Source organism: Myotis yumanensis, unplaced genomic scaffold, assembly GCF_028538775.1.
Source record: "Myotis yumanensis isolate MYYU_CA2020_CCGP unplaced genomic scaffold, mMyoYum1.0.hap1 SCAF_2, whole genome shotgun sequence".
Lineage (NCBI taxonomy): Eukaryota > Metazoa > Chordata > Mammalia > Chiroptera > Vespertilionidae > Myotis > Myotis yumanensis.
The window spans coordinates 31,254,716-31,269,016 of NW_027223753.1; the positions used below are offsets into that span (position 1 = coordinate 31,254,716).

Below are 14,301 nucleotides of genomic sequence, written 5' to 3' on the forward strand. Positions count from 1 at the left end.
ACTAACAGTTGGAACTGGCTGCACACTGCTCTTCCTAAAGATCTGCTCACACCAACACATTTTTAAACCAGCAGCAGAAACTTTTCCTTCAAAAACAAAAACATGTTTCTGTTTGCTAGCTACTACAATGTAATCTTTTAAACAGTGGCTAGATCATAACATCATTATAAATGATGGCATAGGAACTGGTATAAGCAATGAAACTGACAGGAAGCCAGGAACCGTACATTTTAAAACCCGTTTCTGTGGAATAGAAATGGTATGTAAATATCTTACTTCATATACTTTCTTCCTCATTCCTTCATCAATGTTCAACTTAAACCATCCCTGCATATATGACAACAATAAAACACTATCGGTATTTGTATGATGGGGGAAAAGACCATATATTTTAGTGAAGTATTCTAATGCAAAGGTCTGCAGCCTCCTTTTGTAAATTAAGTTTTAATGGAGACTGCTACCCTTATTCATTTACATTGTCTCTGACTGCTTTCACACTATAACATTAGAGTTGAAGTGTTACAACAGAAATCTTATGACCTGCAAGCTGAAAATATTATCTGGCCCTTTACAAAAAAGGGCCAAGTAACATTTAGAACCCAGTTCTAAAGGATATTTAAGAGTTTTATTTCATCGAATCCTTCCATGATAAAGGCAGTGTTAATCCCCATTTACTGATAGAGAATTGAGTGCCAGAGGCTGAGAAGCTTGCCCTAAATCACACAGCTGTATACGACTCCCTCACCTGTTCATTCTCCATCAGGAATAAGCTGGGCTAGACCCTCTGCCCCAAAGAAATATTTGTTAATCTCTTTGACCCTCCAATCTAATAGGAATAAATAAATTCTTGCAGAAAGAATGATGAGTAACTGGTTTTTCAGGCCCTGAGCCTGAAAGAGAATTCTGACATGAGCTAGAAACAGAAATAGTGCCTGTAGCCCGAGTCAAATTCTATCCTAAAACAAAGAGCCATTTTACTTACTGGATCCTGTATAAGACTCAGAAACCCTGAGAACAACCTCTGTCCAGCTTCTGGAAGGATCCTGTGTTTGTGTATGCTCAGGAGAAGTGAGAAGTGTGATTCTGAAGAATGTTTCAAAGATGCCAACCTAAGAGCTTTAGAGCATCGGTTCTCAACCTGTGGGTCGCGACCCCTTTGGCGATTGAATGACCCTTTCACAGGGGTCGCCTAAGACCATCCTGCATATCAGATATTTACATTACGATTCATAACAGTAGCAACATTACAGTTATGAAGTAGCAACGAAAATAATTTTATGGTTGGGTCACAACATGAGGAACTGCATTTAAAGGGCCACAAGGTTGAGGACCACTGCTTTAGAGGTACAAACTACTTATCACATACATTACCCTCAATTGATCGTTATTCAGCTTAGTGATAAAGATGTTAATATTATTCCAATTTTACAGATAGGAAAGCTGAGGATGGGTATTTTAAGTTGCTAACTCGGGGCACAATATAGTAAGTGGTGGAGTCAAAAATGCAAAGTTCTTAAATTCTGTTCTTTAGCATAGCTGTTCATTTGCAGTTTTAAGGTTTATGTCCTTTCAAACTGTTCAGAGAGATGAGCAGTCTCAGCTTTTAACTGACTTAGAATCCTTAACCCAAAGATTATTTTTACCCACTTGTTCCCTGCTCCCAACATCTCTGTGGCAAGCATAAAAGAGAAGATGCTAATGGCACTGGGGTCTCCTATTATGTAAGCATCTTTCTTTTATTTCTCTGTTGTCTCTTTCCACACTCTAAAACACTTTTCTATTTTTCCTTCCCCTTTTAATGTCTCTAGGTCAGTCAGTAGCACCAATGGATACTCAGCTGCCAACAGTGAGGGGGTAGTAAAGTACAAGGGTAAATACAGAAAATGTACTGGACCTGGAAAGTCTTATTCTCTGGCCACTAACCTGCTATCTATCTCTCTATATAAAGGCTAATATGCTAAGTGTCCCTCCCACCATCTGACCAGTCAATATGACGCACATTGACCTCACGGGGCTTCGTGATTCCACCTTCGGCCGTAGGTTATGTTGTTGCTGGGGCACTTGTCGGCCCTGAATCTGGTTTACTGCACACTTGCGTTTGTGTTCCACACCCTGTACTACAGCAACTTTGCAGAGTGCCCTCTAGCACTCCGGGACCCCTCGGGGGATGTTGGAGAGCCGGTTTCGGCCCAATCCCCGCAGGCCAGGCCAAGGGACCCCACCTGCCAGAGGGACCCCACTCACTCCAGACGCAGACGCTGGGGAGGGACCGTGGGAGGTTGGCTCCAGGCTGTGTCCGGCCTGTCTTGCCCATTCCTGCCCCACCAACCACCTTCTAATTAATTTCCTTTCATACTAGTGCACCAGTTCACTAGTATGTTTATGATCCTGGGTAAGTCACTTAACTTCTTAAGTCTGTGCTCACCTACAGCAGCACCTCACAGGGCAGCTGCAGCACACAAATGGGAAAATACATTAGAAGGTTGCAAAACGTACCAAGCCTCATACACAAGCCAGATGGCTTATCATCACCCTCAGAGATTTCTCAATTAAAATCCTGTGTGGGGTTAAAAGAATGTCAAGATGAGCTTGGCTGTATTGATTTGGCTGTATGGATTCTTGATTCACAGACACACTGAATTTTGCTCTCTGCTTAGTGTCTTTTATCATTGATTTAAATGTTGAAAGGGGGACAGGGAGGAGGAGGGTGGGTATGAGAAAATAAAAATCCAAGCCAGCCAAATCCTAAATCTCTCATCCCCGTGCATACAGCTGTCTGGAACTGAGAATGTAAAGACCACTTCAAAGAGTGCAAAGCAACTGAGATGGTTATGCTAATCTCTTACATTTGTACATGCTTTACACTTTGTAGTTTTCTTTACATTATCTCATTTGTTTTTCACTGCAAACACAGCACAGGTACTGATATTCCCATCTGACAGATAAAGATACTTTATCCAGATAGACTGAGGGGCTTGCCTTGGGTCCCAGGGCAAGTATATGCCAAAGCTGGAACTAAAACCCATATGCTCTGATTCTCAGTTCTGTGCTCTTTCACTGCATGTTTTCCCTCTTTAGAAGTGATAACTCAGTAGAGGGCCAAAAACTCAAGAACCTGTGGGTCTTCTCAGCCTGAAACATAAGTCCACTAAGCCTTTTACCTTTAGATTTCCTGATCCTTCTCCTGGAAAACGTACTCCGAAATACCAAGATGCCAGATTCTTAAGACATTTCAAAGTAGAAAACTTAAGGTTTTCAAGCTTGTTAAAGCTGCAGTTGTCCACAAGGACTGGGACTAGGAGATATCTGGTCACCAATCCAGAGTGGAGATGAAAAGTTCTGGCAGATCAAGCTCAAAGTCTACTCTCTCTGGAGGCCTAATGATGGGAAGTCAGTCACTCTATTTTTTCACTATACAATAGTTCAGAGGAATAGCCTTAGCCTAGCCCCTTTATTGGAGATGGTTCCATATCATCTTGCTAAATTTATGTAGTCCTCCAAATTATAACTATTGCTACATTGTGAACATGGTGGAACTCCTTTGTTCTAAAGCAAGGAATATAAATCACAACTAAAAACTATAAAATAACTGATTATTTAAAAACACCATGACTTATCTAAAAACACCAATCTCTGTGGTTCAAGATAAGAATCCAAATCTAGAGGTGCTCAATACATACTATAAAGTATGCATGTACAAGCTATGGAACACCATAGAACACACAACACAACTCTAACCTATGTATCTGGAAAAAGTCCTTCAACCACCCTATCTGACCTTAATGAGCTTAGGACTGATGAAGGACAATTTTCCAACACACTGGTAGTAGTTATGCTTTGTTCTAAAAGGTGGCTGGATCACCGATCTTGTTTGACAAAATCTTTAAAAATAATTCAATTTGATTCAATATTTGATCTTTTTATGATCAATTTGTTTAGTCCTATAACATAAGATTATATTTGAACTGAGAAAATTCCCCACCTCCTTTTTAAAAATGTGTGCCTTTTGGGGGAAGAGAAGCACAGGAAAAGCAGAGGTGGGAGGAGGAATTAGCCCCATAAGGTAGAACAGCTTTACCTTGTTTTTCAAATACAATAACAAGGTGCAGTGCAAAGAGCACAGGGCTTATGTGACTAAGTTCTGCCTATTGTTTCCTCATCCCAAAATGGGGTAGTAATCCTCTGTCCTACTACCTTAGGTAAATACCAAATGAGAGAATAAATATAAAATCACTCCATTAACTATAAAGTACTATGTACTAGTAAAAGCATTACATACTATTAACTACCTTAAAGTGTAACTTCTTGGGCTTTTGGTCATTTAATTACCAGGAAAGAAATAATCATGGAGTTCAGGATATAAATAACCAAGTAAGATGGCTGGAAATTTACCACTATTTTTCTAGACTGAGGGTTATTATTGCCTTTATTTTAGATTGAGGATAATTACAACACACCTAGCCTAGAAACTAAATATAGGCGCCTTATAGTAAAAATTCTCCTAAATCCTACAGATGTGGCTATCCTATTCCTGGCATCTTGTGTGTGCTACTCATCACTGTTATCATGATCATGTGGCTATAAATTACTTGCTAAGCAAATGTTGCCAAATTCCTACATGTGTATTTATGGTTGGCTTCACACAGAATTCTTCTATTTGAGACTTTAAAAGCTAACACTAGTAAGATTAAACCCAATGCAACTCAGAAATAAAATCACTCTAGTCTTCGCACTGGCTGGAGATGTATGTGTGTGTGTACCCTTAAAGTTTAAACAAGAAAGCTTCAGGTTATACACATACACACAAATATACATATACATATATATAACTAATCTCAAGGAACTGCTGCATAACATTTCAAGGAAATATTTGTACATCTCAGAACAAGTGAAGGCCGCCAGATTCTAGGGCAGTAAGTATTTCTAATCTTTTCAAGGCACACACTGAAAATGTTAATATTAGCTTTTTGAATATTTAACCTATGGGCTGATACCAATGCCCTCAGTTTAACTTGTCACAAGATCATGCATGGTGTTCTAAGTAGTCTGAGGAAAATGTGGGCTTTACTAAACAGTGACACCTTTACTTACTCATGTATGCTTGGATAGAGAAATTACCGACATTCCCTAGTTTCAACTAAACTAATATTCAAAAAAATGACCAAGTGAATTTTTATAGTAAAGAATATTAATACATATATAAGAGCTACATGCTCAGGTAATAATAGTATGCAATTAAAAATCTTAGAACACTGACCTAGAGGACTCTGCCATGCTCATTTCTAGATGTCTCAACTTCCAGGTCCCCCATTTTTGTTTCCATCTCTAACATGAAGCTTTATTCTTCTGATTCTTCTGTCCATTCTCTCCCTCGATTCTCTCCCATCCATTCCCCAAGTTCAGCTATAATATCTATGAGCTTAAATTTAAAATATACATTACCAATTCTGATATTTCTCTTAAGTTCCAGTCCTACAGGAAAGCCACTCATACTTCATATATCCAAAATTATATCTTTCTCTTTCCCCAAACCTGCTCCTTCTAACTCTTCCAGGTACCCAGGCTTGAAATCTTAGAGTCATCCTGAGTCTCTGTTCTTCATTTTGTGGACAAAAGGGGCCACATGCTAACCTGACAAGCTCAGGAACGCCTGCATGGCAGTCTTGCAAACTCAGAGACCTAAAGTAACCACAAAGGATGGTCTGAAATTAAACTTTAACTAAAAGCAGTTATGGTGGGCAGTTACGTCCTAGGCCAGTATCTTCACTGACAAGGTCAACCTTTACCTTAACTGAGCCTATCTGTCTTTTTGCATCTATAACATATCCTTGAAATGTCTGGGTAACTTGTAACTTCTCTTTTTCTGAACCCCTTGGGGTACAACCTAATGTGCCTGGGCACCAGGACAGATACCACAAATTCCTTCATTGTTATTGTTATCATGTTCATTGTTGACTGTTACCTATCATGCACCCACTTAAGTATGTGCCTATCATTTTACTTTTTATCCAATCCCAGGAGTCCGTGTATCTCTCCCCCCCACCCTCGCACCCCCGCTGCCATTCTCTGGAGCATTATCTCAATTCATTGAGGTTCTGCTTCCTAGCAACTGTCGACAGTTTGGCTCAAATAAACTCACAAAAAATTCTTTACAGGTTTGAATGTTTTTACGTTAACAATTTCTAATCAACTTCTAAATTCTGTAATAACAGTGTCTATCTCCTGATTTTCTTCACATTGCCACTAACTTTATTCAGGCCTTCATCACCTCCATGTAGTAAAAATAATGATGATAATAGCTAATACTCATTTAGTACTCACTGTATACCAGGACTGATTTTAAGCTCTTGACATTACTTTAACCTTCATAACAATCCAATAAGGGCTGTAAATCTAGTATGTGAACCCACTGCATTGTTCACTGTTTCTAGTGTCTGCTACTCAAATTCTACTCACTTCTATATAATGATTAACAAATCTTACAAAAGCAAAGCTCTGATAATGCCACATCAACCTATTACCCCAAATCTTCAACAGCTCACCAATGCCAAGTAGAGGCAGTTTGAATTTCTTAGTTAGGTAGTCAAAGCCCTCCAACATCTGACCCAATTTACTTCTCCACACTTCTTTTTCCACTTCCTTCTGCCCGTAACTCATCTCCTTATGCTGTAAACAGACTAGACCACTTACTGCTCTCTTCAGCCTCACTGCACTTTTTGAACCATGACCTTGCTCCTCCTGTTCCCCATGCCTAGAATGCCCTTGTCCCTACCTCCCTGAGTCCAATGCCCAGTTAATCTACCCTCCTTCATTAAAGGTTTCTTCTCCTCTAAATTCTGTGTCCTGTGTTTGTACTTTCCATTTCAGTTTCATATACTTGATATACAATAGCTATCTCCCCTACCAGATTGTTAAATCCTGGAGTAAAGTTTTATTTGTATACATTTTTGAAGTCTCCATCCATGTATGGTGAATTAGTGAAAGGAAGTGTAAAGCATCCAACTTTAGAATTTTCTCAAGGTAAGAACTATATACCTTAGATAAATAAAGGAAAGATTCATTTTATCTGGATATTTCCAGTAGAGCAGGTTTTCCCTTTAGTTTTCTATTTAATTGAAACTATGGAGACAGATAAAAATGATAGCACTTTCAAGAAAAAAAAAAAAGATAACCAGGTGAATCAGCACTGCTGTTTGCTGTGGTTATTTTAGTTTCTATTCTCCCTTTGAACTAAAGAACACAAGGTCACAGCTATGTTTTGCCTCTTAAAGTTAAACATTTACTAGATTTGTTTTTTCTTTAGTTCTGTCTTTACACTGGAATTTATCTTCATTTCTTATCCTTCAACTGCCCTTTTTCATTGCAGGGTGCAAAAAATTTAATTTATAGTAAACACTCTAAATAGAGAAAAACTCTTTGTCAATTACTGAACAGTGGGGTCTGGCTTTGGGATGTGCCAAAGGGAGAGACAGAAAGATAAGGGTGATAATAAAAATAGGCTCTAACCAAGTTTTAAAGAGCTGGACCCAATACTGAGGCAGCAGAAAGGACAGATTAAAAAGAAAACTAAGCTTCTGGGAAATACAGATAAGAAGTAGATACTATTTATCTGTGTCTCCTATAATTTTCAGTCACAATATACCTCAGGACTTAAATATTACTAAGTTACACCATCTAAACTCTCATTCTTTCAATAAACTATAATTTCTGTTCAAATAAATGAAGGTGGTGAAAAGAAATCCAATTATAGCCTGGCCGGTTTGGCTCAGTGAATAGAGCTTCGGCCTGCAGACTTGAAGGGTCCCGGGTTTGATTCCAGTCAGAGGTACATGCCTGGGTTTAGGGCTCGATCCCCAGTAGGGGGCGTGCAGGAGGCAGGCGGATCAGTGATTCTCCATCATTGATGTTTCTCTCTCTCCCTCTCTGAAATGTGTGTTTGTGTATACATATATACACACATATATATACACATATGTATATATAAAGAAATCCAACTACAAAAAAAAATTTAAAAATTTCAAGTATATTATGGTCTATCAGAGAATATGCAAAATAAGAACAAAAACCAAATCCACACTACACAAACACACATGTGCTGGTATACAATGCCACCTTGCTGGTGGTAAAGATTAAAGTTGGCATGATTAAAATATTATTTGGGGAGTATACTTATAATGATTTCTTTTCAGACTTGTCAAATCCTTGAAATTATCCTGGGATCTTTGTTTTTTAAATACAGACTAGCTTTACAACTCACTTGAAGAACCAGGCCCAAACTTGTTTGGGAATTAGCTTGTTCTTGAGGAGTATTAACAAAAACAAAACAAAATAAAACACAACTAACTGGCATGCAGGTGTTCTATTTGTATACCTTCTTCCTGGTAATGCATAAAAGTACCACTTTCTCTGGGACACCTCAGCCAGGTGGGCAACATTAGCTTCCTAGCTGATTCTCAGCTTTCTGAATAAGCAACTGGCTGAGGTAAGAGATCTTCAGATCTCAACGGGATGGGAAGTCTGCTGCCACAGCAGACTTTCTAACCAACAGATTCTACATGGAGACTTCTGAACCTCTTTCATGGCCCATTTTTCTCTTTGTTCCTTTTGTGTTCAAACAGCAAACCTGTATAGATATATCAAAAGGAAGAGAAATAAGAAAAATAAAAAGGAAAAACAACCTAAAGGAATATAAGAAACATGGAATAAACTGAGTGGGAGCTAAATCTCTAAACTTACACAAACCAGGCATTAAAAAGCTGAAAGATTGAAGCACCTAAGCTACCTGGGCCTCAACTTCCTCATTTTACAAGAAGGGAACTCGACTAGATCCCTCAGTGACTTCCATGAACCTAATTTAAGAATATACAGCCCGCCCTAACTGGTTTGGCTCTGTGGATGGAGCGTAGGCCTGCGGAATGAAGGGTCCCAGGTTCAATTCTGGTCAAGGGCATGTACACTGCTTGCAGGCACATACCCAGTAGGGAGTGTGCAGGAGGCAGCTGATCGATGTTTCTCTCTCATCGATGTTTCTAACTCTCTATCCCTCTCCTTACTCTCTGTAAAAAATCAATAAAAATATATTTAAAAAAAAAAAAGAATATACAGCCCTAGCCAGTTTGGCTCAGTGGATAGAGCATCGGCCCATGAACTGAAGAGTCCCCAGGTTTGACTCCCATCAAGGACATGTATCTCGGTTGCAGGCTCGATTCTGGGCCCTGGTTGGGGTGCATGTGTGAGGCAACCAATCAATGTGTCTCTCTCTGATCGATGTTTATGTCTCTCTCTCTCTCTCTCTCTTACTCTTCCCTCCCCTTCCACTCTCTCTAAAATCAATGGAAAAAAATATCCTCAGATGAGGATTAACAAAATAAATAATCACACACACAAACACACACACACTCACACTCACACAAACTGTATGCATGTATTATTAAGGCTAGGAATAGGCAAAAATAACTTCATTCATGAAGACCATCTATAAATGATTAGCTTTAAGAATGTTTTTTCAGTAACTGAAGTCTCCACAAAAGTATGTATATAGCTTCTTTAAAGGAGACCTCATCTTATTTTAGGAACAAAAAGCCCACAGTGACCATGACTGCTATTTTCAAACATATACATCCCTGGAACTGGAATTTTATTTGGAGAGGCCAATGCCAATTTTGCCAGGCCTTATTCTGTCTGAATATGATTCTTTCAATGCACAGAAAGGAGGCAGACATCAATGTTGACTGACCATGACTGAAAGGAAGTGACTTAATAGGACAGGAAATAAAATAGATCACAAAATATCCACCCCACCCCAAGGAGAAAAAAAAAAAAAAAGAGTCCAAAAATAGGGGACAGTGGGTATGTAAAATGGGTGAGAACCAGATCCCCTTTGGGTTTCCACCATTTATCTTGAAAATGTATCTCACAGTGGGCATCAACTGTGTGACATTTATGCTAATGTTTATATTTTGGTGAAAGACCTATTTTTTTTAAACTCTTCAGTCCAACATTTATTTGCTTGCTACTACTGTGTAAGCTATTAACTGTCTTCCAAGCTTGAAAACAGACGGAAAGGAGATCATATGACCACAAAGCAAACAAAATAATGGCTCCCAGTTTACTTTATAAATATTTGGTACGTAAACTAAAAATGTAACTTCTGATGGTAAACATCTGCAACTATTACAACATACCTGAATTATAATGCAAATCTCAGTATCATATTGAAACCGGTTTCCATATTTTATCTGAGAGATTCCAAAATTTACTAAGGGTTTCCAAAAAATCACCATTCCCATATCATCTTATTCTGAGACCTATAATTTCTGACAAAGGGGTTTAAATTATTTCATAGGAATCTTGGTAAAGGAAGATTTGATGGTCTCAGTGCATTACATAGAGTCATGTCAACATAAATAGGAATATGCAAGTGAAGGCATGTAGAATCAGTTTAAAAGAAATGTGTCGGATTTAAATAAACTCCTCTGTAAACATGTTAAAATACTGGCATTTTTTTTCCTTTGATGCCACACCTATCATCATAAGCACTTACCCCCTAATAGTTTGAATTAGTAACAACTAAGATTATGTAGCACTTCACAATTTGCAAAGCACTATGACATACATGATCTCATTTGAGACTCACCACTAAATAGGAAGGTGCTATTTTTAGGACCCGTTTTTACATGTGAGGAAGCGGACACTAAATGGCTGACTTGCCCAAGCTCATAAAGCTGGTGACAGCTGTGAAGGGACCTGGATACAAGTCTCCTGACTTTAAATAGCCTGTTTTTGCTACTGCACTATGCTACCTCAAATACTGTAATCAGAGTAAATAAATGCCCAAATCTCAGACCCTATCTAAGCCTCCCCCACCCACACACAACCACCCCTAGTCTAAGTTACAGTTAGTTATAGAAGGTCTTTGCTCCTTATGAAAGTTGAGTTTTAATTTCTCTGGGAAATATTGATCTAGTATCAGCAGTTCTCAACCTGCGGGTTGCGACCCCTGAAAATACATCCTGCATATCAGATACTTATATTACAATTCATAACAGTAGCAAAATTACAGTTATGAAGTAGCAACGAAAATAATTTTATGGTTGGGGGTCACCACAACATGAGGAACTGTATTAAAGGGTCGCGGCATTAGGAAGGTTGAAAACCACTGATAGTTAAAGTGTAAATGCAGAGATCATATAAATACCATTAATACCCACTGGAAAATATCCTAGTGACCGGGGATTTTGCATAGGCATGCCTATATGCACCTTCCAGGTAGTAGGTCAGATTCTCAGAGTCCATGACCCTAAGAAGGTTAGGAATCCAGGCTAGAGATAGTGATAGATATCTCTCCAAGAATTGAAATCCACAAAGTTCTTAATATAAAGAGTTTTATTTAGGCCTCATATTGTGCCCCACTTACCTTCTGTCTCCCCTGCTCCAGGGCCAATAGAGTCAATTAGTATCTAGAATTGTTTTTTAAATTATATATAAAACCTAAAGCAACTGATAACATATAAATCAATGAATTGTAAAAAAAAAAGAAATTAAAATTAAAATGTTAAAATGTAATCCTTAATCATTCTTTCTCTTATGACATAACTTCCCAGAATGACTGTTTCCTTACCATAAGCATTCCAATTCCCAAAAGAAGTTTGACAAACATTACTTTGAACTCCTGAAATACCATTCTTCACTAAGAACCCTCTAAATTACACAGAAGACAAGGTAGCATGCAAGGAATTCTGAATCTGTTAGGCAGTTCACTCAACAATCATACCAAAAGGATTTAGAATTTTTTTGCTGGGGGGAGGGAATGGATAAGAGTGGGAGAGAATGAATACAGCCCTATTGTCTTACTGCTTGAAAACTCCTAATTTGAATCTATAACATATTCCTACTAACCACTCAACTTGAACATCACAAGTACAGTCTCTTCTCATCTTAAATAGAGCTTTTCAGTCCAAATCTGTATAAACAAACTTTGTCCTTCAATCTTTCAACTCCTCGGCAGTTTTTCAAGGTCACTTTTGCGAGCAACAACAGAAGCCTGCATCTAGCAACTTTGACTGCTATACCACTCCAAATGTAAGAGTCCAAAATCTAATCCCCTATCGATTCTCTCGGGTAAATCCTTTACTTAAGGGGAAGTGAGGGGAAGGCAAATCAACACCCTCCAAACTTCTCCTCTAAGAGGGCCTGCTCCCTACCCAGAGACAGTGCTGCTGGCTGCCACACTGCTCCACACTGAGTCTGCTGCAGAAATGTTCCAATGACCTTCATTCCATTCTTGCAAATAAAAAGAAAACAAAGAATTGCTTTTTAAAATCAAGTGCATCATAGATCTTTAGTACATGGGATGGAAGATTTCACTATTCACAGGAACTGGCTCGTTATTGATTAGCAACCTGCATTAGCTTCATAGGCTAAAAAGGAAAAAAATATTTCAAGGGCAAAAGACAGAGTGCCTATACTCTTAACTTTCCTATTCATAAAGTACAGGTAAATTAGGACTTAAATATTTCATACAGAAAATGAAAAGCATTTTGCTCACATCATTTTAAAGACCTAAATCAGCACCTGACAAAATGTGTGAAATTGGTGGAAAAAGATTTCCTCTTGTCACTGCCAATACAGTGGAGAAGTATACTTTTAACCAGCATTCTATGTTAAAATGCGCATTTTAAAACAAAGATTATTACTTAACTAATTGGTACTTATAAGACTCTAGAAGCACAGACAGGTAAATCAAGAAAGTTATGCGAGAATTTCACATTGGCATGTGGGCCTTCACCATTAGAACCTGCATCAGTGCAAATCGTATTTTAACACAAATTGAGAATAGCAATAGTGTTGCTTCCATCTCTGAAAATACAGATGTCAATAAAGTGCATGGAAATAGAAAAAGTCTTACAATAACTCAGCTTATTCTGTAGAAAAGCTTCAGTGCACTTGAACAAAGGAAAATTATTTGGAAAACAGTTAAGTTTACCCAATGCAAAGAGAAAGTGCTTTGCTTCTGTATGCCCCTGAGAAATTCTTAGCCTTTTTTCATGTACCTGATCTTGTTGCTCAACTAGGAAAAGAAATCCTGGTTGAAGGGCATGCAAAATCTAAACAGAACAAGGTATTCTAGGTGCACCAAAAGGTATGCATGGAATGTAAAGTGGCCATTTTCTGAAACAGTGCAACTTGTCTACACTCTCTGAAGCTAAACAGTTTCTACCATTTTAACACAGAACAAAGAATTAAACTTACCGGGAACTGCATTAATTTTACATGTAGTTATTTATATCTCCTCGGACAGGGAGAATTTAAGTCACTCCTATCCCTCCCCCCAAAAAGGACGGAGGAAACAAAAGGCAGCAGGAGATGCAGAAACCTGAGTCTGGAATGTCCACTCCAGTGAAAACCCGAACAGCTGTCCCCCCACCCCCCAGCAAACTATTCGCCATTTTTCTTTGTCTTTCAGCTGACCCCTGCCTCAGTGAAAAACTCCGAGGCTCCAATGAAGCCCTGCAGCCTCCTTCCACTTTAACAGTCAAAGGCATTCAATCTAGCATGCTATTTGACACCAAACCTTGCCTCCAGAGTGGTCCCATTGGCTGAACTGTTTTATTGGCTAAGAACACAAAGCCATGATTGGCTGTTCACGTCATCAGTTACCTCCTTTGCACACTTCCTGTTTTAAAGTTACCTTGAGAAGCAGAACAGGGGTCAGATCCAGACTTCAAACTACAGGGAACTTAAAGCTTGGAAATCCCTAGCAAATGCACACAGCAGATGCAGTAGGGCCTCAAGTGCTTCCAAAACAGAGAATACTGCAAATTTAGAATTGTTTTTAAAATCACACGAAAGGGTTGTTACAGTTCCCACCCAAAGGATTTCTTATTGGCTGTCAGAGTTCCATTTAAAAATTTAAGGTAATTTAACTGCTTCTGATTGGCCATCAAAGATGTCTGTAAGATATTCCTACAGTATCGTATGGCAGTAAACCAGAGAAGCAATGTGCACAAGATCGGAAAGTTGTGACTTAACTATCTTCAGTTTTCTGTTGAACATTAACAGAAGAAAAAAAAATTGGGTGGGGTACTCCATTAGCTCCAAAGAAAATACAGCTTCTTTAACAGTAACAAAGAGTGGTATCAATGGCCATACAATGGTTTTCAGGATTTTTAAAAAATATTTTTAATGATCTCAGAGGAAGAGAGAGGGAGACATAGAAACACTAATGATGAGGGAGAATCATTGATCGGCTGCCTCCTGCACACTCCCCCCTCCCCGGGGGAGATCGAGCCCACAACCCAG

At 38.7% G+C, this 14,301-nt stretch overlaps 1 protein-coding gene across 6 annotated transcripts in view; it reads right to left on the reverse strand.

Annotated features, from left to right (window-relative positions):
* Positions 1-14,301, reverse strand: part of NFYC (nuclear transcription factor Y subunit gamma) — a 65,921-nt gene that overhangs the window by 32,710 nt on the left and 18,910 nt on the right. Inside the window, exon 1 of one of the 6 annotated variants that reach the window (XM_070405002.1) lies at positions 13,376-13,485. The exons of 3 other annotated variants lie outside the window; for them this stretch is intronic. In XM_070405002.1, the coding sequence (XP_070261103.1) occupies positions 13,376-13,448 (73 nt within the window). In that variant the 5' untranslated portion in view covers positions 13,449-13,485. Of the gene's footprint in view, positions 1-13,251; positions 13,352-13,375; positions 13,486-14,301 lie in introns of those variants that run through there. 2 more of the 6 variants (XM_070405007.1, XM_070405003.1) reach the window with 2 other exon arrangements.